Source organism: Pelecanus crispus, chromosome 4 (assembly GCF_030463565.1).
Source record: "Pelecanus crispus isolate bPelCri1 chromosome 4, bPelCri1.pri, whole genome shotgun sequence".
Taxonomy (NCBI): Eukaryota; Metazoa; Chordata; class Aves; order Pelecaniformes; family Pelecanidae; genus Pelecanus; species Pelecanus crispus.
The window spans coordinates 34,701,928-34,727,014 of record NC_134646.1 but is presented as its reverse complement, the minus strand read 5'-3'; the positions used below and the strand labels follow the sequence as shown (position 1 = coordinate 34,727,014).

Below are 25,087 nucleotides of genomic sequence, written 5' to 3'. Positions count from 1 at the left end.
TGAATTATTAATACTTAATAAATTTTCCTCTTATGTGCATGCCCCTTCCTTCCTTCCTTCCTTCCTTCCTTCCTTCCTTCCTTCCTTCCTTCCTTCCTTCCTTCCTTCCTTCCTTCCTTCCTTCCTTCCTTCCTTCCTTCCTTCCTTCCTTCCTTCCTTCCTTCCTTCCTTCCTTCCTTCCTTCCTTCCTTCTGTATATTAAAGTTTGTATTGTATACTATAGGTTTTTCCCCTCATCCTCTCTCCGCCAAGGGTTTTCTGCCCTTTCTTACAAGCACTTTCCCCGAGGCGCCGCCATTTTGGCTGCGGGGCTCAGCCGTGCCCTGCGCTGGGTCGGTTGGAGCCGGCTGGAACCGGCTGTGTCCGGCCCGGGAGAGGCCGCCCTGTCGCCCCCGCCACTACCAAAACCTGGACACCTGCGCTCAATACAGGCACACAGAAAGATTATGCAAAACAGGGTCCATTTCAGCTTCATTGCCTGCTCCTTTGCTTCCTCCCATGAAAAAGAACAGGTAGGTAAAGCCCTCCGTGCAGCTATGCAACAAGGCCCTTTTAGACCTCACAGTGGTGTAGCCTTCTTAGCTAGAATAAAATTTGTTGGCTGGTGAAAAGCATAAAACCTGGGGATTGCCGATTCAAAGATGAATGTTCCCTAATTAAATTGCAGAATGCAATGTAATGTAATCTTTACTAATGCTTTGCTAGTAATGTATTATTGTAAGACTGAAAATGGAAAATAGTATGCATTGCTTAAATTGACCGTTTTATTACACAGCGTAAGCTAACTGGGACTTCTGGTTCTTCTTGCGAGGTTTTCTGAACGAGATCATTACAGAATATAGATTAGTCATAAGAATTACAATATGTTTCTTATTACTGCTTGACTGAACAAAATTAAGAAAATAGCAAAATAAGTTGTTGTAAGTTATAATCTGTCTTGGTGTTCCCTTGAAAATACAGAGGTTGCGTTTCAGTCTTTTCCTCTGGCAAATTTGAACCGTAATGTTAAACTGGAAATTTGAATGTTGCTTTTCATAATGAATATTAGGAGTGATATATGGGCTCAAAGCTCTCAGCTTTGAACAAGTTTGGATCCAGATTTAATTTTGCCTCCCACAAGATGATAGGTTTGCAGCATTACTGTTTAAAATGCAGTAAAATTTATACAAACTCTGCTATTAAATTCCATGTTGTTTTCTTTTGAGGACTGTTGACTACGCTGCTGTACAAGTCTTATCAACAGAGTGAGACACTTTGTGCACTTGCTGAGGAAGAAATGGGCTGAAAATATTCTATAGCTTTTTCAGAAATGAAGCTTAAAATATTATCTATAATGCAAAGTACAGTATAATGCTAACTAAATTATTATTTCATAAAACAGTTTGATGACATTTTAATATACTTCAAAAAATAACTTATATGATTCCGCAGTTTGTCATGGGACTGCTACCACAATTGAGTTGTTAGTCTACATTTTTCCTTTTTCCAATGTTTTGTTACTATTTCCAGCATTTTGTAGAATAAGCAGTTTCAAAGAGCCAAATTTCTTGCTTTAAATCAGTTGTTGATTTTAATGCTAATAAATTTCACATCTTCAAGAGGGAAAAGGGTGGATTTTGATTCTTGGCTGTAAGAGTGTTGACTACAGGGAGCTGGTCATAAACCAAAGCAATCTAAACAACTCCCCATCCCCTATAATGTGGGTGACAAAGAATCTCAGTGGCTAGGATTGACATTATTCAGACATTAAATAGTCGCAGCCCTAGGATGGGGTGTTCTTTCTAGCTTTAACAGAACCTTTTGAGATGGGTAGTTATCCCTACCTTGGTAGCACAAACAAGAGTTTTAAGATCTGAAATATCTAGAGATGTCTAATTTTGAAGACATAATGATATGCCAAAACCCCCTGCATTGCATCCTAAAGATTTCACGTCTTTTTTATGAAACTGTTTTTTCCATATAAAACATGGCAAACTGACTGCCATGTGCTGTAAAATTAGAGAACTGCAACAATTTTCAGTGAAATAACGATCCCAAATTTATGTTGAGAGTACAATAGATGATTGTGCTCTATGTTATACACAATCTTTTTCTGTTCCATTGCAGTCTGTGATGAAGGAGAAGGAAGAAATAAAGACCACAGAATTACAGCAATCCACTGGGGTCCTGACCCAAAGCCCAGTGAAATCAAATTAAGTTTTTCCCATTTGTTTCAATGAGGACTGAATTAGCTTGAATGGGAACAAGCAGGTTCATGAATAAAGTTAAGAAAAATAAAGTGACTTTCTGTTACAAATTAATTAGCTTCCTTTTTTATTTCTATTAAAACAACAGGAAATAATAACATGAAAAACCCTGTTTACTTAAAGACTCCCTAGGACTTGGTCTCCAAACTGAATTTAAATACTACATCATTACATTTTATTGGGACTTTTCAAAAGGCTAAATACCATTTGTCTCCCTTTCAAAAAGGGTCAACAGGAGTTACACAGACTTACTGAAATTGCAAAAGGTCCTTTATAATTCCTCCAGACATTTTTTAAGGATTAGTACAAAACTTTAACAAAGCTCAAACCTCAATCATCAGAGAAATCTTTTGAGGTTTTTCTACTTTTGTGCAATGAATTTTAGTCAGGCTACTATTTCCATTGAAATTCAGCCTGCTGTCCTGCTGCACGGTAGTGGTACATTTTGGCAAGAATACTGGAGCTTAATTTGAAAGGAGGAATGATATTTTGGTTATTTCCAGGTAAGCACTCAGTCTTACTTGGGATATGTCACTCAGGATCAGAGTAGCAATATGAGCTTCTCTTTTAAAATGTCTAATATAATAATATAGCATTAAGGAGTCTTCTTTCCAGCATGGACCTAATGTGCTCTGGAACTCCCTACACACTAAAAAATTCAGAAATATATCCCAATTAGTAAGGCCCTAATTCAGAGTGCTCTAAAGTTAGTGGGTCAATTTGGAAATTCCTTGGTAAGAAACTACTGAGTTATATCATTTAAAGGCTGAACTGGAGCCTAAGAAGCAGCTTAAGAATTTTGTATAACTGCACCTGGAAATATGAATTAGATTCTTTCTACATATTTTTTAAAGTTAATGTATGTGATAGTTAGCAGTGCTGAGGAGGGAGGGCAGAAGTTACCCATTTCAGACAGGAAGCAATCCTGAATGAATGAGGACACAGTAAATGTAGCTATGAATTTATATGAATCATTAAAAGAAAGAGAGGGGGAAAAAAAAAAAAAAGAAAGAAGGGGAAAAAAAAAAGGGGGAAGACAAAAAAGACCAGAAATTTGAAGTAGGATTAGAGATATTTTTAACAAATCTGCTTAGACCACTGATGGAGGTATACACTGACTTCAGAGAGTTTAATTTAGGTCTCAAACAAAGTTATTGGAAAACTCACAGCTTAAACCTGTGGCATTAAAATAGGCCCATAGGATTGTTTTGAAATCAATATGTGCAATGAATGTAAAGACATTTGTATGGAATACATATACCTTATACAATTGTTCTTAACAGCCTCAGGAAACCATTCTGCTGCCTTTTGTGCAGAGTTCAGAGACTTGAAATAAAAAAGAGGAGCAAAGGACTCTTGTGTGGCAACATCTCCATTACAGTGTCTGAGCTTCCATCATAACACAGAATGTGGGAGGTGAACGAGGATTTCCATGTTGTATCCTTGCTTAAAAGCTCAAAAACTGTGATTGTGTACTTAACGATCTGCCTTAAAATATACTCTGGTAAAAATATCTGTCTCTAAAATCTGAACATATACACTTCAGTATATATAATGAGGAAGAAAAAGAATTTTTTCCTTCTAAATTAATCTGACATGCTATCTATAAAGCCAGGGACAATAAATTCTCCCTTGATACTTCTGGGAGTTGGCAGTTCTCATACTTCCCATTACTCAAAAGATATCAGAAGTGGGGGAGGGGGAGAAAGCCCAACCAAAAAAGCCTTTGAAGTGTGTTCCTTAAAGCCCCAAACCTTCAATAAAAGTCATGTAGGTATATGCTTGACTACAGAAATGGATCCACTGAGCAACTGCTCTTTGTAAGCAGCTAGCACAAGTGTATACAAAAGACTTAAATCCTAGCTAAGTTCTATTTTCAGGAATAAAATGGTCTGGAGACCTTACAGGGGTTCTGTATAAAATAGAGTTTCACCTGAAAGCCACAGCTACCATTTATCTTCTGTACAGCCTTGTATCACCATCTGCAATCATTTGTCTAAATTCAGGATCTCCTCCCAGAAATCTGTAAAGCAAAGAAAGGTTTAATTATGAAAAAGGCTTTGTCTGGGTCATTACATCAGTTGATTGTAAGCAATGTGGATAAGCAAAAAACCTAGTATCTTCACTCTCAATATAGAAATATTGAAGTAATTCAAAGTTCTAAAATTTTTTGAAAAGTGTTTTTCTATATATGTAACAGGACATAGAAATGAACTGATTTATTTGTCCTATATTGAATAGTGTGTCTGAGAATAATGTTAAAGGTGATAATAATCTGATAAAGACTCTGTCACATTTTAAAAATAAGCAAATGCCTGCCAAAACAGAACAGGTGGAATTCAGGTGTTGCAGTACAAGAGTGCATTAATAATTTCATTATCTTTTTTGTAATAACAAATTATGAACCTTTTATTGGCTCTGTATAAAAGCAGGTATCTTTTACAGGGAGCGAAAGGGGAGAACCATGTTCTTCTGGAGTGGAATCCAAAAAACCTGAGTCAATCCTGGGGTCAAAAGTTCCTTGTGTAAAATTAGGAAATCATCGATCCTCTGTCTGTCATATGCCTATAAGCTGATGTTTCCTCCTTTTCTCCCTTGATTGTCATAAGAATAATTGTATTAATATTTGTGACGTGATCATGTAACGGAGGGTAGTGGTTTTATCAGTGGAGAAGTTAAAATGAGGGAAAATTCAAATGGAGAAAATTATCAAAGCTGAACTGCTGAAAGCTGAGACACTCCAGTACTTTATTCCTGATATCATCCTTGCAATTGACACTTCCATAATATGGATAAGAATGTTTTACATCTTCCTATGACCAGTAGGTTTTCACAGCAGCATTTACTGAATCATTTTATCTCTCAAATTTAGTAATGAGTTTTATCTTTATGTTTTCCTTTTAAAACTTGAAAAAAATAAGAACCTTACACTTTTGCAGGTAATTTAAAAAAACCCCAAAAATTCACCCAACAGAACAATATTCTACATGTGTCTTTGAACAAATCTGATCTGAGTGGAAGTCAATTGACCAGTTGGTGTGTTGAGATGATGTAGAACCCAGGCAAACCCCATGCAAATGTATTTATTCCAGTGCAATATGTTTATTAATAATTTGCATGCTAGAAAGAATAATGAAGGGCTCTTTATATTTTTAGCTTTTAATTGTTTTTTTGTCATTATTTACTTGAAAACAGAAAATTACCATGGTGATGGCTTTCATTTAATGGCCTAATAGGACCTAAGGTAGCTGGATATTTATGGCTTTTTCATAGTGAAGTAGTGAATAAGTTCTTTAACAGCAAAATTAATAGTTAGATGGTGACCTTGTGAAATTCAAAGTTGATAACTCCCACTGTTGTCACATATAAGAGAAAGTTTAGCTGGTACTTGCAGCTGCTTCCACACCTTGACAAACCACAACTAGGAACAAATGTCTGAGAGATGAACGTGGCAAATGCAGTAGCAAGGCAAGCTGGGTGGAGGTGGCAGTGGTGTTGCACTAGGAGTATGAAGGCTATAGTTATGCACAGGGACAAGTCTGGCACTGGAGATTGGTGGGATCCATTCCCACTAGAGCTTTATAATCCCCTGTGTCTACAGAAGTCTTGCTTCCCTTGAGGGCCAAGTAACGATGGCGCATTTGCTAGCATCACGGCGTAATAGACGCAGAAGTACTGTGCATCTGGCAGCAGAGCTCAGGCAGAAGAGGAGATGGATCCCCACCAAACTTTTTTGCAAAACCGACTTTCAACTGCCTCATTGATGCCCTCTCATTAAAAAAAAAAAAAAAAAAAAAAAGAGAGATCTTGGTCTCCCTCTTCCTCTTTGGCTGATTGTTCTGGCTGCTTTCCTTGTGTGAATAAAAAGTGTACTGTGTACAACTACACGGTGAGCCTGATCAGTGAACTGTTCTGGTTGAAAAATAACTTTCCACATATAGAGAGATTTGAAAGACCTCGTTTTCAGCCACGCCAGCTTCCTTGTCTAATTCACTGCATAGCCACTCAAGCCCTGACACTGGCACAAGGGAATTAGCAGGCAGGGATGGCTGGGAGTGAGGCCACCCCCCCGAAGCAGCAGGAAACATTTACTCAAAGTTAAACAGTAAAGATGACAAAGGGACAAAGGTTAACATAGTGGGGTAAGTTTTGCACGCATGGGGTCATGCCCTGTATTGGCTACTGTAGCAGTGGCCATATTATTTGATATAATTTTCAAAAATGTGGTTCCCAAGAGAAATATTCTGCAGAGAACCCCAAGCCCCCAGGGTAGGAGTTTAAATAACCCCCTGTGGATGTTACACCCTGCTTATTAGTATGAGCTTGAGGTGATTCCCTACAATGTAGACATCCTGTTGCCTCATGTTTGAGAAGGCAAAAATAGCAACCACAGTTAAACGTAGCAATATACAGTCTGAATAGAGACACAGCTGTTAAATATGGGGCATTTCTGAAATAGGCATTGGAATACTGTGCAAATTCACATACAAAACACTGGCAAGGTAGGGACATTAGGTGTTTTAATGCTATAAATGATCTTATTCTCATACCTCATTTCATTGTCTTCCCCTGGTAATTTGTAAGAACTGGAAATCACCTATAATTAGCAAACTCTACTAAGAATACCTAGTTAAAGGCTTTGCTGACACAGTACAAATGGAGAGTAGCACATATTTTTCTTTTATGTGTCTTTTTCTGATCTAGCATTTTGCATGCTAAAAAGTCAAGCTGTTGTTGCTTTCTACCAGTAATAGTCATAAATGTTAAGAATGAAGTGAAAATAGCTTAGCAAATTACCATATATTTTTTCCCCAAGAGAATGAAATAAAGTATAATAGATATTGTTTATGGCATTGTGGACTAGTTAGATTTAGTGTACTTTTTACTTCATGTCTACAGTGGCTATATAAATCAAAAATGGTCAAATTCAGCCAGTACATCATGTCAGCATTTCTAGCAACATTATGGGAATATTACCTGTGCAATCTATAGGTTTCATATTGAGACATCTATATTTTGATGAGGCCATAGACATAAGCCTAAATATGTGCACACATACATGTGGATTTAGTCTGACCTGTTCTTACACTTCTTGTGGGTGAGGAATTCATTTTTTTTCACTGTTTATTTTTCTTTTTTCCTTTCTGCTCTTTGATATCTATGCAAGTTTGTTCTTTCTCTGCATTTCTGAGATTTATTATAGGCAACATTGTTTGAAAATGATTTAATATTAAAAGCTCCACAGAAGGAAGTAGAAATATTTTCATTAAATAGGATCTTAAATAACAATCATTAATATTTTTTCTGTGTGAATATATACTAAACATAGAAAGAGAAAAGTTTCTACATTTGTACTGTAGGTATAATTTTAAATTTTGTTTCCCTTTATATGGACATACAAGTCTGTTTGATCTTATTTTAAGGTGATATTGTGAGATTTAAATCTATTAAAATAAAGCTTAGTGACTGTTATCACATTAAAAAAAAAAAAAAGAAAATACTAGATGCCCCGATCAGAGCTTTCAGGAGGACATGGTTTAATATTAATGAGAACTCATAATAAGACATTCTGGTTACAAATTCTGGTAATGATGTGTGTTGAACTTATGGCATAAATTTTGTTAAATCCACTATTAAGATTTCAAAGCAATGGTGCTTTATCTTGAAATGAAAGTTGTTAAATGTGGACTATATTTCAATTAAATAATTTTTGAAGAGTAAGGAGAACCTACATTTCTGCTACTTGAAAGCAGTTTCATTTTTGCATGGGCATGTGACATTTTTGTTCCCATATAAAGCTTGGTATTCATGTACACTTTCAGCATTCATCTTCAGGTACTAAAAGGAGAGTGCTTTTCTTTCCATATAGCACCTACTTCCTATTTATTTTCTAACACACACATTTCTGCATTTAAGGGGAAGCAGTCTGTCCTGGTTTCAGCTGGGATAGAGTTAATTTTCTTCCTAGTAGTGGGCATAGTGCTGTGTTTTGGATTTAGGATGAGAATAATGTTGATAACACGCTGATGTTTTTAGTTGTTGCTAAGTACTGCTTATGCCAGTCAAGGACTTTTCAGCTTCCTATGCTCTGCCAGGTGCACAAGAAACTGGGAGGGGGCACAGCCGGGACAGCTGACCCAAACTGACCAAAGGGCTATTCCATACCATGTGACGTCATGCTCAGTGTAGAAACTGGGGGGGGATTGGCCAGGGAGCAGCGATCGCTGCTTGGGGACCAGCTGGGCATTGATCAGCAGGTGGTGAGCAATGGCATTGTGCATCACTTGTTTTGTATATTCATTTATCATTATTATTAGTAGTGGTATTACTTTCTCTGCTGTCCTATTAAAACTGCCTTTATTTCAACCCACGGGTTTTACCTTTTTTTTCCGATTCTCTCCCCCATCCCACTGGGGGCAGGGGGGAGGGTGAGCAAGCAGCTGTGTGGTGCTTAGTTGTTGACTGGGGTTAAACCACAACACGGTTGGAAAAGTTAAGATCCCCATTTCAATTCAAAACCATTTTGCAAAGGAGTCAGTTGGAGCTTTTTTTGGCAACACGATTTACTCCATATGTCACTGCATCTCTTGAAAGGATTTTAAGCAGCCATGTGTTTCCCACTTTCCAAGGCAGGATAGTTCATGGCAAGGGAATCACAGAGTGCCACGTCACAGGTCAAGCTTGCAGAAAGGTATGACGCCAGCTTTGATAGTCTCCTCCTCTTCTAGCACCAGCGTTCAAAGTCTTTGGAGCTCAGGGCAGGAGCAGTTCTCTGCACTGCAGCCTGGCACTTGGGCATATTCAACACTATTTGTTGGCATTATTAGACATATTGGTACTGTGACTGTTTGACAAATTGATTTTTGGCATAGAAGCAACTGCCGTTAAGTTCCTCTTCCTTGGAGCCGCACCTCCAGGAAAATGAGCAAGCAGAAAAAGAGAAGGACAAGGAAGGGAAAGATAAAACAGAGATGCTCCTTGAGCCTGAATTTTGTCAACGTAGCAACATACTGTGTACTAAGAAACAACTGATTGTGGTAAAAAAAAGGGCTGTGTTGCAGGTTTGGGGTAATCAGGTTTTGTGTAGAGCTGCTGCATTTGGTTTCCTTCCCTAGTGCTATGCAGGCAGCATATTAGCACGAGAGTTTGTCTGCTGAGAAGTGTGTAATTATTCCTACATGAAAAGCCACAAGTCAGCTGTTAACCTGTTTGGCCTGGGGAGGTGAACTGTTGAGACTGCTCTGACAGGGTGGCTTTGTACTGCTTGTTGCATGTGGCAGGTAGCAGTTGGTGGGTGTCCTACTGTTAGCCAGTCTTCCTGAGGTTACTAGTGGCTCAGCATGCAATTGCTCAGCCAGTTGCAAGGAAATGTAATCTTGGGACTATGCTGGCAGCGGTAAATTAAATATCTGTTAGGATGAATATGCTCAGTTGTGCTCCAGTGCCCAAGAAACACTTGATTCATCATTTTTACTCCAGGTTGATATGGAAATGTTTGTGAATTGGGGTTTTCAAAATTTCTGCTTGATATTCCTAATAAGACAAGGGTGCTTTTTCAGCACACCTAGCAGTATAGACATGAATGGCATCAGCATACTTGTTTTTCTCCAGGACACTCTGCTTAATTTCTGTTTCCACAGCTGAGGAAGACTTTTACTTTAGGACCAGAGCAAAGAACTGCCAAACTAGTGCTTAAGCATCTTCCAGACAACAATAGAGATTGTGTTTGAGAGACTGAAAGGTAGATGACATGCACTAGCTGGACACCTGGAGGCAGCAAAGTGGATATGTGCCCTGAATTATAACAGTATTCCCTGTTTCCTGCAAGGTTTATGAAAGTGAGGGGAGAGATTTACCAATGGCTGAGAGGCAGAAATCCAGAGGTGAGATGAGCAGCTTGTAAGATATCCCATCCCTTCCTAAATAATGATCACCTAGCATGCATTGTAAGCATAGCCTATATAGCCTACTTTGAGTGTGCTGTTGGGATATTCTAGGGAGTTGTTTGTGTGTTCTTTATAGGCTTTTATGAGCTGGTGGATGTCAGTCAAATGTGAGGCTATCTTTTATCAATCCCCAGGGTGTTTGTGAGTGTGCATGCTCACATTGTCCCTCTTCATGAATTTCAAACATTGCCCGTCTTTCATCTTTCAGTGTACAGTGAATTGGAGTGTCTGGTATGTTGCCTTAGACAGCTTTGTTGTCTTTATGCAAAGTTTTATTATCCTGCTTCTAGAGCTTTTGTGAGTTTTAAGTGTGGTACCTTTTTAGCTCCATTGGCTAGATTTTTAGCCAGTTTAAGTGTTGGGGTCGGTCAACCTAGGCAGGTTCATTGCCTGTGGATTACATTAAATGGATCCTTTATAGTAAATCACAGTTTTAAAACAGTGCTGTTTTGGCTGATGAGGGAAAACACTAAGAACATTTACAACACTAATAACACTACAAAATGGAGGAGTTCAGCTTCATGAGGATTTGAGCTTACAGCAGAAAGTCTGATGGTCAGGTCGGAGATGTCTCCACTTGAGAGTGGCTTGAGAGCTATTTGTTGCTGGAGTGGCATGGCTGCAAGCCAGTGCTTAAGCTGGTCAAAGGACTCACCTCCTGGAAAAATTTGTGCTCCTTGCCAGATTTAGCTGTAAGCTCTTCTGGACTTATTTAGGACCAATGCACTGGGTCAACAGACTTCAGAGCTTCAGCCCTGGTGATAGGGTGTAAATAAAAAGAGAAAGTAGAAAGTGAGTTGCAGGCTTTATGTGTATGTAACTTCCTAAACCCCATCCTGTTCAGACTTTTGCTTCTCACCTGTGCTCTTAATCTGATCTCAGACTAGCAAATACCTTCGCGTAATCACAGAGTGGTTAGGGTTGGCAGGTCATCTTTTCCAACCCCCCCTGCTCAAGCAGGGCCATGTAGAGCCAGTGCCCCCACGACCATGTCCAGGCAGTTTTTGACAGCTTTTTCCAAGGTTGGAGACTCCAAAACCTCCCTGGGCAACCTGTGCCAGTGCTCGGTCACCCTTCCAGTGAAAAAGTGTTTCCTGATGTACAGAGGGAACCTCCTGTGTTTTAGTTTGTGCCCATTGCCTCTGGTCCTGTCATTGGGCACCACTGAAAAGAGCCTGGCTCCGTCCTCTTTGCACCCTCCCTTCTGGTGTTTATACACATCGATGAGATCCCCCAAGCCTTCTCTTTTCCAAGCTGAACAGTCCCAGCTCTTTCAGCCTGTCCTTACAGGAGAGATGCTCCAGTCCCTTAATCATCCTTGGGGCTCTTTATTGAACTCTCTCCAGTATGTCCATATCTCACTTGTACTGAGGAGCCCAGAACTGGACACAGTCACTCCAGGTGTGGCTTCACCAGCACTGAATAAAGGGGAAGGATCACCTCCCTCATCCTACTGGCAATACTTTGTCTAATGCGGCCAAGGATACCATTTGCCTTCTTTGCAGCAAGGGCACACTGCTGGCTCATGTTCAACCTTGTGTCCACCAGGACCCCCAGGTACTTTTCTGCCAAGCTGCTTTCCAACCAGTCAGCCCACAGCACATACTGGTGCATAAGGTTGCTATTCCTCAGGTGCAGGGCTTTGCACTTCCCTTTGTTGAACTTCCTGAGGTTCCTGTCAGCCCATTTCTCCAGTGTGTCGAGGTCCATCTGGATGGCAGCACGACCCTCTGGCATATCAGCCGCTCCTACCAGTTTTGCGGTCATCTGCACATTTGCTGATGGTAGACTCTACCCCATCATCCAGATCATTAATGAAGATGTTAAACGGGACTGGACCCAGTATTGATCCCTGGGGAATACCTTATATTTCTAAAATGTGTCTTTGATATATAGCTCTAACCAGATGTTCATCTTTCAAGACTGCCAATTAGAAAAAATATTTTTTTTCTTTTTTTTTTCCTTAAAATGTATTAAAAAGCCTTCTTTTTGCAAAACAGTGTATTTGAACAAATTACTCTGGTTATGAGTTATTTAAAGTAACTTATACCCTTAATTTGGCAGGAGGGAGGGATAAAAGGCTGCCACCACAACAGCATGTGGTGCTCAGACAAGACAAAAACACACTGGCCCCTAATTTATATAGTATTAAATAACCTTCAGGCATTCTTAAGTTCATTCCGGCTCAAGACAGCACAGTAAAGCCAGTGGAAGTTTTGCTAGTAGATTCAGTGGGACTATGATTTCACTTAAACCTTTCAGAATTTAGGAGTTCCATTAAAACGGTGCTTAATGAAATAAGATGGCAAACAGCAGAGGTTAAGAGTTGAGCTGATGTTTATGTCGCAAGAAGCCTAAAACTCTCAACCATTTTAGCAGCTATTATGCAGCAACTGGTAAGTCAGCAATACTACATTAATTTACAGCTGAAAAGCCTATAAACCCAAGTGAGCAAATCATCTTCTATTACTTTTTTTCATGTGAGAGACCCACAGTATGGGCTGTAAAGAAAAGAAATGTAAACTTTACATTTACAGAGAAAGTGTACGCTCTCCCTATCTACATTATTACAGAAAGTTGGGGGTATAATATGAAATATAATCTCGCTAACCTTCCTTAGGCTAGGCAAATGAATAGAGAAGCAGAAAACAACAAAGGTATTTCAGCGTTTTTGCCAGAATTTTTGATGTTGGTTCTCCTAGAAGGAAAGGCAAAATAAGAAATTTCAGTGGGTATTTACTTATGTGTTTGTTTCCTTTTGTTCATTTTCCCTTGCTAAGTTTGTGTAATATAGTGTTGCTGAAGGAAATAAGGAGCTGATATGCCGAATATTTTGAAGTAGCTGCATTAATTTTTTGCATGTTTCCAGGGAAGTAAGATGGAAAGGACGGTTACTTTTCCAACTAACAATTATCCTGGTACTACAAGGTTTTTGTGAAACATTGGGTTCTTTGTCATTTTGCAGGCTGTAGTGGGCTCTTCATAGTCATGCATCCTGTATAATCATTTACAAAAGGGAACAAGACCTTCAAATCATATATATAACTATTTATATGACCAAAACTTTCTCCAGACAGGGATAACTCCAAACCCAACCAGCACATTCTCTAAGAATTGCCTATTCCTAAATGTGTTAGACACTAGTCCCCTCTGCTATTTAGAGACACTTTATCTCCTAGTGTATTTTAGCAGCAGTTTTGTCAGCAGATGTTGCTTATTTTCTTTTCTTCACATACTAATCTAGGATTTGTTACCAGAATATAACATTCCAGTAAGGACCTGGATTGCATTGTTATAAAAATATTTTAGTGGATTATGAAGAAACAAAATACGTCCTCTATTACTTTAAGCCTTTTAAGTTATGCTTTAATTCTACCCCCTTTTTTGGATTACATGATTTCACCAAGAGAAATCCTTGGCTTCTACTGCAGAGAAGGTCAGACAAGCTGATTATAATGTTTTTTTCTGGCCTTTAAAACACATGAAAGATATGAAATAGTTTTACCTTGTTAGAGTTGACTTTCCCAGACACTAAGTAGTATATCTTGTAATGAACACCATGCTACACTAGCTGCTTTAAAAAGAGCTGAACTGAATGGACCCTTATGGAGGTACAGTAAATGTGCTATGAAATATTTTTCTTCTTTTGTGTAAGCCACTGGCGTAGGTGGGAAGAGGTTATTTTATGTACTTATCTGATGGCCTATCTTACCTATGTGAAACTTGGTTTGTTTGAAATTACACAGTAAGGGAAATTTTCTATCACCGCCAACTACACACAATTTTGAAATGATAGGAGATATGTTTCTGAATTTTTTTGGAACATGAGGGAAATTATGTCATTCAACTACAAACACTAATTGTTATGTTAGAGCAATATCTCTTTCATGTAAATCAGTTGTATGGATTCCTTATGGGGGTCACATTCCCTCTATAACTACTTATGCCTCTTGGCTGTGAGTCCCCTTCCTCTCCCTGACAAGATTTTCTTACTGTAAATGTATTTGATATTGACAGATGGAGATCAGAACAGAATTTGTATGCACCCATTCCATACCGACAAAGCCAATACATTCTTGGGTCATTGGTTTAACAGAAAAAAAAAAAAGAAAAAAAAAAAGAAAAAAAGAGTTATTCCCTACTCCAGGAGAATACTATTTGTTCTTCCCTTATTTCTAAGATTGTCAATACCTAAAAAAAAATTGCCATGGAATGATTCATTCAGTATAGATTTATAGCCATCATAGATAGTAAGAAAATATTTTAAGGGAAGTTTTTCTATTATGAATGAAATCTGATTCACTGAGCATCGTGCTACAGTGCAAAGTTCATTCAGGTTTTTTTTTTCTGACTGAATCCTACAGCAGGGAGTCAGTATCTTTCTGGAATAGTAATGCTTCATCCTGTCATAGGAGTCTAAACTATTTCTGCATGTTGTTGAACACACTGAACCTGACCATTTAAGGCTAGGGATTGATTGTAGGTATATTTATGTTATAATGTTTTTGTCTAACCACAAAAAAAGGCTTAATTATGGAAATTTACTTTAGGGATAAAAAAATCTGGCTACTCTGATATTTCATTCCTAAAACAGGTGTCCTCGTATCTATATATTAAATACAAAGCCTATTTTCTCTTTCTCTTCAAAGATGTGTTGGTCTCAGAAATCTTGTCATAAAAATAAAAAGTAAATTAAAGGGCAATTAGGATTTCTTTTCTTCTCATCAGGATAAAATTTGCCTTTTTTGTTAGTCCTTTGATTTCTCCTTTGCAGACCGTGTATGAGGCTGAGAGACAGTGTCACTGATTAATATGACAGTAGCTGAACATCATTTGCCAATGTATGCAATTTCCCCTGCTGTTCTTATAAGTTCATTCCCTATTGCTTTCAAAAGTAAGGATGCTAATTTATGAAACTCCGTTTAATGGAAGGATTTTTATTGTTGTTAAAGAATGTAATGTAAAAAGGTGAGTGTTGGCTAAGTACAATTCATCTGGGGTTTTTGTGTGGTTTTTTGTGAAAGAGCAAGCAGTGCCTTTTTCAGAAGGCACACGTTCATTAGAAATCTGATTTGTGACATTCACTAGCTGAAAGTGAGACAAGAAAGCCCTGAACTTAAAGTATATATGATTATTTTCTTCACAGAAGGTAAGATAATAAAAATATACAGAAACACAATAGAGATCGGAGTTCCTGTATGTCCAGCTGATAAAACAAAAGCCTCATATCCCAAATTATTTAAGATTCTCATCCTAAACATAACAGGAATACATCTGTAAGCATAATTTCTAATGCATTCCTCCACTTTTTAAGTGAGAATTTATAAGCAATTAATGTGGACACTATATTTTTTCTTTCCTAAAACTATGTCTCAGATATAGAGCTATATAATATGTAGACAACTGAACATTGCAAATGTAAATTTTTTTTAGACTACTACTTCTAAGACAACTGTATCCTGGTATCTTATCTAACTGAATACATAGTCATATGAATTTCATTTTATATATGGAATTTCTGGTACTATAGGAGATCATGTTTGGTGACATTAGAGTAGGAAAATAAATAGCTATATAGTTAGAAACTTGGTAAAATGTAAACATGTATATAATAGAAGTTAGTTATCAAAGGTAATTGCCACATACAAGTCAGTTTTAATTCAGATGAACTATAGATATGATGATCAGGTTTTGGTGACCACATGTCAGGCCTGAGGCTAGAAATGGACTTCACAGCTTTCAGGCAGCTGGTCATCAATAAAATAGATAAGGCACAAGGTGGAGATCTTTGAACAACTTATTATGTCTACATGGCACATCAAATGCTAGAAATACTAGTTTAGCTTGCAAAGCCAGAACACCTGTGTTAGCATAGCAATAAATGTCAGCTGAGTAGCACACTCTTTCAGAAGGGCTAATTAGCACTTGTGCAGTTTTCCTGCTTGTAATGCCAGAGCAAGCTCCCTCAGTGTTTCCTCAGGACCTTTGTGTCATACTTCACTGCTCGCACTTCACAAACTGTGGTCTTTTGAAGTGACCTTCGTGTTCCCATGGATCCACTTCTCCATTTTCTATCAGTTCCTTTTGCATCAGTTATGCAAAAGGGGACCTTAAGTGTAGACACTCACGTAGTATGTCCTGCTGTTCTGTAGTCATATCATTGAAAGATCCACGCTATTTAGTAGCTTTTAATTTTGATTAGTATTTTTATAGTTATTTAGAATTTTAAGCCGTAGGGTATAACAAGGCATATTCAGTATCATCTAAATGAATTTTGTAGCATTTTTGAAGAATATGACTAATACTGGTGAACAGCTCCAGAGTTCCGAATGTTTAATTTGGAAGGCATGCTAAACAGCTGTAAAATGCAAAATTTTCTATTAGCTTTATTAACAAGGAAAATCCTCCAGTTAACCCTTGAAATGCAGCATTGAGAATGCAGAGTAGTGATTTGCTGTAAGTTACTAGAGATTAATGGGAAATTCTTCAATGTTTTTTTCCTACTTTATAAAACAGCATTACATCCTTTTACACCTTGTTGCCTTAACTGTGCAATATTACTTACATGAATCAAATCTTTCAAGGATAATTCTATCCTGTGACAAGAAGAATATCTTATTTAAGCCCTCTGTAGGTTACTTATCACACTGTATCAACACTACCATAAAATCCTTTTAGGACATTAGCTCACCGCTGTAGTTCACTTGTATTCAACTGGCCTGTTGGTTAAAAGAGCATTATGGGGAAGAGGCTTGCATTTTAGCATGTCATAATTTTTGCTTTCAGTAAGTAAGTAAAGATGTTTGAAAGGCAGAAAGAGGAATGTTTCTGATTTATGTTGACTGCATTCATTTTGTAACAGATGACAGCAGAGCTTGCAAATTGATCAGCAGCTGATTCTTACCTATAACCTGTTGATACTAGCCCATGCCTTATTTTGACACACTGGGCTTTATTTCTTTCATGTGTTGCATGTTGCCAGAAGGCAGCATCATTTGATCAATAGGTGCAGATCTGGGTTGTAAAAGCTACTCTGATGGTCCAAGTGCTGCTGAAATCAATAAGAGTGAGTGCTTTTTAAGAGACTTGAATGAAGAACAATTACCTGCTGCAGCTAAATTACATTTTGTATTGGATCATCTCTAGGCTGGAAGCTAGTAAGCACAAAGGCGAGGAGGTGTAGAAATTAAGGAGCTGACATAGTGACAGATGTAGCATACCAAAGTACTGAGTTAACCTCTGTTTTGGTAAATTAGACCTGCACTTACAAAAGCTGTCAGAACTGTGAAAGGGATACAAATTCAAAAGCATGATGCTGGGCTTCATCCTTTCCATCCTTCAAAGAAATATAGAGCTATAGCACCTTGTTTTGTTTCTGGACTTCTTTATGTTGCTTTATATTTTATGAATTCTGGGCTAGGCTGCAAATGGAGCCAGTTGTGCAGAAGGTGCTACAGTCCAGCTGAGACCTGACAAGGGCCAAGTGAGCTATGCTGGGCTATATAGTTAATGTTACATTGGAGAACACATTTAACATGCCTCGGGTACCCACAAACACAAAATAATGAAGTAATAGAAAACTTGAGGGAATCCAGAAAGTCTTCAGGTTTTTGTCAGAATAATTACTCTCTCTAGAGCGCGTTTGCGTTAACACCTCTGAAAGCAAAAATCCTTTGGGGTGGTACAACCTTGTTTTTCAAATACACCATTGTTGGTTGGTTGTCAGGATGCACTGGGTACACTGGTGAGAGAGTATTTCGTTTGGTTTTATTCTCTATGCCTGCAGTCAGGATGATGTATTTAAGAAAGCTGCTCTGCTTGGAAGAATTCCATTATAGGCATCTAAGACTCTCAGATGCCTCTGGGCACAGGCATCTTAAAAATCTGCACCCTTTTGGGGTGTTTTTGTAATTCATGTCTTTTTCTGTCATTTTATATCAGTACTTTATCACAAGACAGTCAGCAACAATATCCATTTTCAAATGACCTGCAGCAGTAATGTCTTGTTGTTAACTCTTGTCATATTTCACTCATTGGGTTTGAAAATGGAAAGTGATGAACGGCTGCAGTGGTTTTTTAATAACATGTCCCATTCTGGAGCTTTCTGTAAGTGTAGTCAGTTTTCATTACTTTAAAGTGGGTCACTGAGGGGGTTTGGGTTTTTTTCATAATATACGAAAAAGTTGCCAGAACGACAATCATAAAGAGGAACCCTCAAAAAAATATATGGAAAAAATACTTTAAGAATATCAAGTTCCTGGTTTTGGTTCAATCTTAATGTATTTAGCACCAGCATGGAATAATCAAATTTAAAATATTTAGATCTTTCTCATATTCATGTACCTTGAAACAGCAGGGATCATGATACAAACCTATCAAAATTTTACAGCCAATCAGATTTTAATAAAATCCCTTTTTTTTTTTTTTTCTTTTTGAGAAATAGACACAAGCAACAAAGCATGTGTGGGTTTTTGTGTTTAATCTGATCAGGAAATTCAAATCCAGATGTTTTCTTAAACTTTAAGACTTATTTGAAACAACAAAGGAAGCTTTTTTTTTCCTCTCCATATATTTAAAATGGGCTACTTTTGAAAGAAATTTCAGAGCCATGTTTGCATCCTAATTGCAATTGCCCATTTCCTGGGTCCACAGTTAGGCAGAGTGTAAGGTGGCATTTGGGGATTTCTGGGGCAGAGAAGTTGTTGCTTCTAGCTGAGCTACTGAAAAATAAAAGTGAAAGAGATGAATGGATTTTTTGCTTCAGCAGTCACCAGCTGGCAGATCGGCTCCTTGGAGCACTGCCAAGCAGCAGTTTACAGCAGCCCTGCAGCTGCTCTAGGCTAGGCTTGAACACGACTGGCATGAAGCCACCTTCAGCTTTGGACAAGGACTCAGCCTTCAAATTGGCAAACAGATGCATTGGGATTGTGGCTTTGCTCGCTCATGTCTAATGCGCATAGAATGCAGTTGGTACCTAAAAGTCCACCACAGAAAATTTTGCATGAAACATTTACAGGAAGATAAGGAGAAATGGGTTAAAAATAAAAGTTCACGTTTGTCCAAAATATTTTTCTTGTTGGTGCTGCATGTGTGGTTTTTACTTCTGTGCATTTCATTCTGGAATGTTTTTCTTATTCTGACCAGATCATGAGGATCCTAAATAACTGCAAAATGGGCCAGCAGGAAAACTCAGTTTGACTACATTCTTTCAAGCTAAACTATCTGAATTCAGCAAATGAACAACAACATACAATTATTTTCAATTTTGTATGTTGTGATTTTTATAAAAATGTTTGAAAGACAGCAAAAAATAACTTGCATGAAACTCAAAGCAGCATTGGACTTTTTATTGACAATATTTTGTGGGGAGAATAATGTTAGTTGGGGGGGGGGGGGGGTGGAAGAGGATTTCTTGTTGATTTTGACTCCCATCTGACCACTGTTCTCTCTTTGCCTGATTAGAAGCTATTCTTCAGTAATTTGTCATAGATAACAATGATAGTATTGCTTTTTAGCAGTGTTTCTATTAAAATCTCTGTTCATTTCATGTCTAACTATGCATCTGATAGAATGAGTCTGTCTTTCCTTGTTAACCACCTGTGTCTCATTGCTGGAGACAGGATCAAACCAATGTCTTAGAATACTGATGGCATGTTCTAAATTTCTATTGATGTTTTAAAATCTAGGTAAATTAGCTCTTAATTTGTCACCACCTGGTTTTTGTTTAATTATTCAATAGAAGGGGAATTCCAGCAAGTTACAGCTTCACTAAGACCTTCCCTCACCACATATATATTATTAAGTATTTATTGCCTAACAACCAGAGGCAATTATTTTGGAGACCTACAAACCCAGCATGTATTTTCTAAAATGAAAATATTTCATGTGAAATATAACCTCTATAAGGAAGAGGAAGGAAACACCACAGTGCCAGATATTCAAAACAGAGCATTTAATCAAGATCAGTTAAAAAAGCAATATAAAAAATCATGTAATCATGCCTTGTACCTTTTACTGGTACTGAGTTTCAACAATATGCCTTGCTTCGAACATGCTTCTGCACTTCCCATTTTCAAAACCAGTTGATTCTTCTGAATTTACTTCAAAATCTACCCTGTTGGTATAACTCGTTTCATAAGAATTTTTTCCCTACGAGTTTTTATTTTTTATTATATTTCAAGAGACAAAACTAACTGCTAAGCCATTTTTAAGACTATAAGACAACTTGTATCCAAGGCCTCCAGCAATGGTCATGCTTCTCATTGGAAGTGGCCTCTGTAGCCAAGGCTGCGAAGGTCTGCACCAACATGTTTAAACTCTGATTATTCACATCATGCTGTTTATGACTGAGTAATCTCACTGAATTAAGACAAGAACAAGGATAGTTGCTGATTAAACAGATAAATTGTATGCTTTCACTGGCATTTCAATAGCAGCTGTAGGAAGAGAAACGGTTCTTAATTCCTAGACTTTTTACTGAGCAGTGTATACCACCACAAAAAGCTCTGAGGCATTTTTATCAAAACAAGTATATACTGATCAGAGTGCAGTATCAGTGTCTATTTTTGTGAGTGTTGGGGGCAGGTTATGATTCATCTTAAATATGTTATAATGTTCTCCATTAGTTTAACTTCAATTCTCAGACAAAAAGTTGAGGCAAATAAACAAACTATAAGCACATAGAAGAAAACAAGATGAATGAGAGCCAACATGGATTACAAATCAAATCAATTCCCAAACCAATCTAATTTCATTCAACAGCACAATAACAGGCCTTCTGGCTAGAGGAAAAGCTGTAGATGTCAGATGTCTTGCTTTTAGTAAGGCTTTTGATACTGTTTTATAAACATACTATGCAGACTAAATGAAACAAATACAGAGTAAATTGGAAAACTGTCCTTGGAAATTATTTACCAATGGCCCAATGTTAAAACAGAAGGCTATAGTAAGTATGGTTTTATAGGTTTTGATACTATTAATTTGCTACCTGGATAATGGACTAGGGTATATTCTTATTAAATTTACAGCTTACAGTTGGGCAAGATGGAAAACATGTTAATGGATAAAACTGGAATTCAGAATGATCTTGATACATTAGAGAAAAGATCAGAGGAAAAATGATTAAATTCAACAGAGGCAAATGAGGAATTATGTCTATGTGACAATAATCAGCTGAACAACTTAGTAATAATTTTGTAGAAAAAAATTCTTGGAACTATTGTGGACAACCAGATGAACATGAATGAACAATTTCATGCTGTTGCAAAATAAAATGACTAACCTCATACTGGAGTGAATTAAAAAGAAGCAGGTTAAGAAGTCCTTCATAGGATTAATAGTGCTGCTTCTGCTTCATAGTGGTAGGGATTACCTTAAGTACTGTACTCTTGGGCCACCTACTTCAAGAAAAAATGTGGAATTACTGAAGGGAATCTATAGAGAAGACAAGTGTGAATGACTCAGAGTCTAGAAGATGAGTCCTATGAGAAAAGATCAATGTGATATTTTTTATTCTAGAGCAGAGAAGATTAAGGGGTAGCTTGACAGCATTCTTCAAAGACATAAACAGGTATTCAAAGATCAAACAGCAATTCTTTCTTCATTTCCATGGTAGAGAGACATAGAAGGAATAGACTTGCAGCCAGAAGGATTCAGTTTAGACATTAGGAAGACCTTTCCTAAAAGTAAAGGTAATGTAGTGGAAAAGGTTAGCTGAGGAGGCTGTACAGATTACATTGGTGAAGGTCCTTAACAGCTGGTTAAAAAAAAAAGTGTCAGGAGCAACATAGGGATAAGCTGATGCTAACCAGAAGTGTTGAATAGACTAGATGTCCCATCATGAAGTTCCTCTCAGTTCTGTGATATCAATCTTTAGGTTGTCAAAGGGCATAGGGTGACATGCAGTAACTCCAGAAACATTCCCTTACAACAAATGCAGGGGTTTTGGGCAGGGCATTGAATTTGACTCTCTTGTCCCAGTAGAAAGATTTTATTTACTGTCATAGAAATAAATAAATTTTTATAAAGTGATTGAATTTACAGACAGGTCTCCCCAAAAATTATTCCCTAGGAACTAAATTGAATTTCATCTCAACATCTATGTGCTGTAGGCATAAAAACTTAAGTGAAGTTTTCCAGCAGTGTTCTTCTCTCATTTATGAGTCTGGGTGCAATCAGCACCAATTAAGTGGAAAAAAAGTTACGCCAGTACTAATAATTTTTGAAAACACCATCTCTGATGCCTAAAATGCACCACAATACTTGTATCCAAACCTGCATATAAATCTGCTCAGAAGCATGACCATTAGCCTGCCTGCACTAAAAAAAGGATGTAAGCTGTGAATATTGACTGTATCATTTTTCTGTGTTGCTTAAAATAGAAATGCATGGGAAGTGATACAGATTGTCCTGAAACAATATATACAAGTTTCCTATGGAAACATCCTGAAATATTTTTAACAAAGTCTTGTTGTAAGGCTTGGGAGTATTTTTTATTTTCTCAGCTTTGTTCTGCAATGTCAGAGCCCATATAGCAATGTAAATGTCAAGAAGCTGCTACTATGTCTTTTCAGAGTTCTGTTACAGAAAACCTATATGGAGTAAAATTGGACTTTTGTTGCAAATGAATGTCAGAACTAGGTGCTTTAACCAGTACCTGGGAAAGTGTGACAGGGCAAATGTGTATTCCAAAATAACTTTTAAAATAGAGTACCATTGATGCTATTATTAGAATCCTTCTTCACAGAACTGCAGGAGGTTAGTTACTGTAACCTGACTAGTTAAAAAAAGAAAAAAAAAAAAAATCAGAGGTGCACTAACTGCAGTGTAAGTTAAAGATTTCCTTGAAACATCATATGGATATGTATCTGGAGAAGTTAATGAAACACCCCCCACCCACCCCCCTTTTTGCACCCCCCTTTTTTTTATTAGCATTTTCCCCTCAACACTTTATTTTACTCTATAAACTGAGAGTATATTTTTTAAATGCATGAGAGAAGGTCCCACAGCCCCATCATCTCCTCCCCAGCCAGGTGTTCTGTGGAGGACAAAATGAAGCATCACACTAAGTGCACACTGGAAGTCTGCAGTGATCTGGCTTGCCATGTACAGATAAATTCCCCTTATTTAAACAGCTCATACAGCATCAAAAGTTGCTAACATGCTGGAATCCTTCTTACATTGTATTTTTTCCAGGCAGCTGAAATGAAATTATTGCTCTGCTCTGGCAGAGCATTTTGGCATGTATTTAACTGTAAGTACACAACAAAACACCTAGATTCAAGGGACAATGAAAATTGAGCATGTTCTGAGCTTAACTGAGGCATGAAGATACTCACAAAAGATGTTCTTTACATTTTGCAAGTATTTGAGAGTATTATGAGTTGAACTCTATGCAATCAAATTTCTTGTTGTTTCATCATGTGAAATGCTTTTGAAAATCTGTTTACAATTCATGGAACCTTTTTATCCATTTATGATGTTCTAAAAAAAATTGTCCTCCTTTGGTTTGAACTATTTTTTTAAAGAAAATGCCCAAATCATTACCTATAATAAGCATTTTTCAATATTAGTTCTGTTAAATATGAATGAACAATACTTCTATTTGAAGCTAGCAGTGCTTTGGGAGTTTTACCAGTATCCGAGATTTGTCCTTCATTTTAATCTGCCAGCCCTATGTGCTGTACATCTGTAGTGAGGAGTGTTTTATATACTCTACACCATTTTCCTACTATGTTCTATTACTAATGCTATTTTTTTGTTTTTTTTTCCCCAGGCTACATATCCAAACAGAATGGTGAGCCAAAATCTCAGCACAAGGGACAGAAAGTCAGCACATATTCCCACCGAGGACCCTTTTAGATACTCATCAAGCAACCAAGCAACAGCCTATGAAAGCAAGAGTTGTCAGCTGTCTAATTTGTGTCTGAGCAACCTCCTAAAAGAGAAGGAGATTGTGGAGGTCATCAAGCATACTAGAGGCACATACGAAACCCTCGCTCCAGAGGTCACCCAGAATGGTTTGGCCACCATGACACCAAGTACAGCAAAGCCAGCATCCAAGGCAGACAGCTACCCAATGTTCTCAGGAGCAACAAGAGACCAAACTGCTGTACCTCGGCAGCATACCACTTTCACAGGGAGACTTGGACAGCCTCCGAGGGGACCTATCTCTTTACACATGTACAGCAGAAAAAATGTTTTCCTCCACCACAATTTACACACAGCAGAGCTACAGACTTTAGGTCAACAAGATGGGTAATGAGGTGCTTGTATTCTTGCCATGGAAGGAGAGTTGATTAAAGAGGAACATAAGCTCCCCTAGAGCTCAGTCTTCAGTTTTCATCTGCGCTACTTTCACCTGAAAAAAATAAAGTAAAAAATTAACATTGTCTGTAGGTTCCATACTTTCCCATCTGGGACTGTGGCAAAAGGATGAACTAGATTGTTAAATAACTAGATTGATTTGTCATGCAAAAGTCACCGTGGGTATAATAAATGGGACCATTTGGCTGGCATTGCTAGTCCAATATTGGCTAAATATTTTTTTTTTTTTTAATTTTTTTTCCCTCTATAAGCCACTATCATTCCCTGAAGTTCTAGAAGGTGACCTTAAATAATACTGTGTATGTTTAATAATGTTACTGTTAAAGTAGATGTGAGGAATGAATAGGTAAGTAATTAGTAAACCCTCTTGAATTTCATAGAGACTAGGGAAATAAGGAGTCAGAAATCTTTGAGGACCCTCTTTTTACAGTTGGGTTTTTTTTTTTAATACGATGAAATTTCTCACTTGTAGAGGTGTGTTACCGCTTCCTGCTGTATGTATTTTATGAACGCCTCATGCCACAAGTAGAGGAAGTGACTGATTTTCCTCTAACAGCAAGGTTCTTAGAG

The 25,087-nt window shown here is 37.6% G+C and overlaps 1 protein-coding gene across 1 annotated transcript in view; it reads left to right on the top strand.

Moving 5' to 3' along the window:
• CCSER1 (coiled-coil serine rich protein 1) overlaps window positions 1-24,452 on the top strand; it is a 662,304-nt gene extending 637,852 nt beyond the window's left edge. The window contains exon 9 of the mRNA XM_075709669.1: window positions 23,967-24,452. Coding sequence (XP_075565784.1) covers window positions 23,967-24,452 — 486 coding nt within the window. The remainder of the gene's footprint in view (window positions 1-23,966) is intronic.
• The last annotated feature ends 635 nt before the right edge of the window (window positions 24,453-25,087 follow it).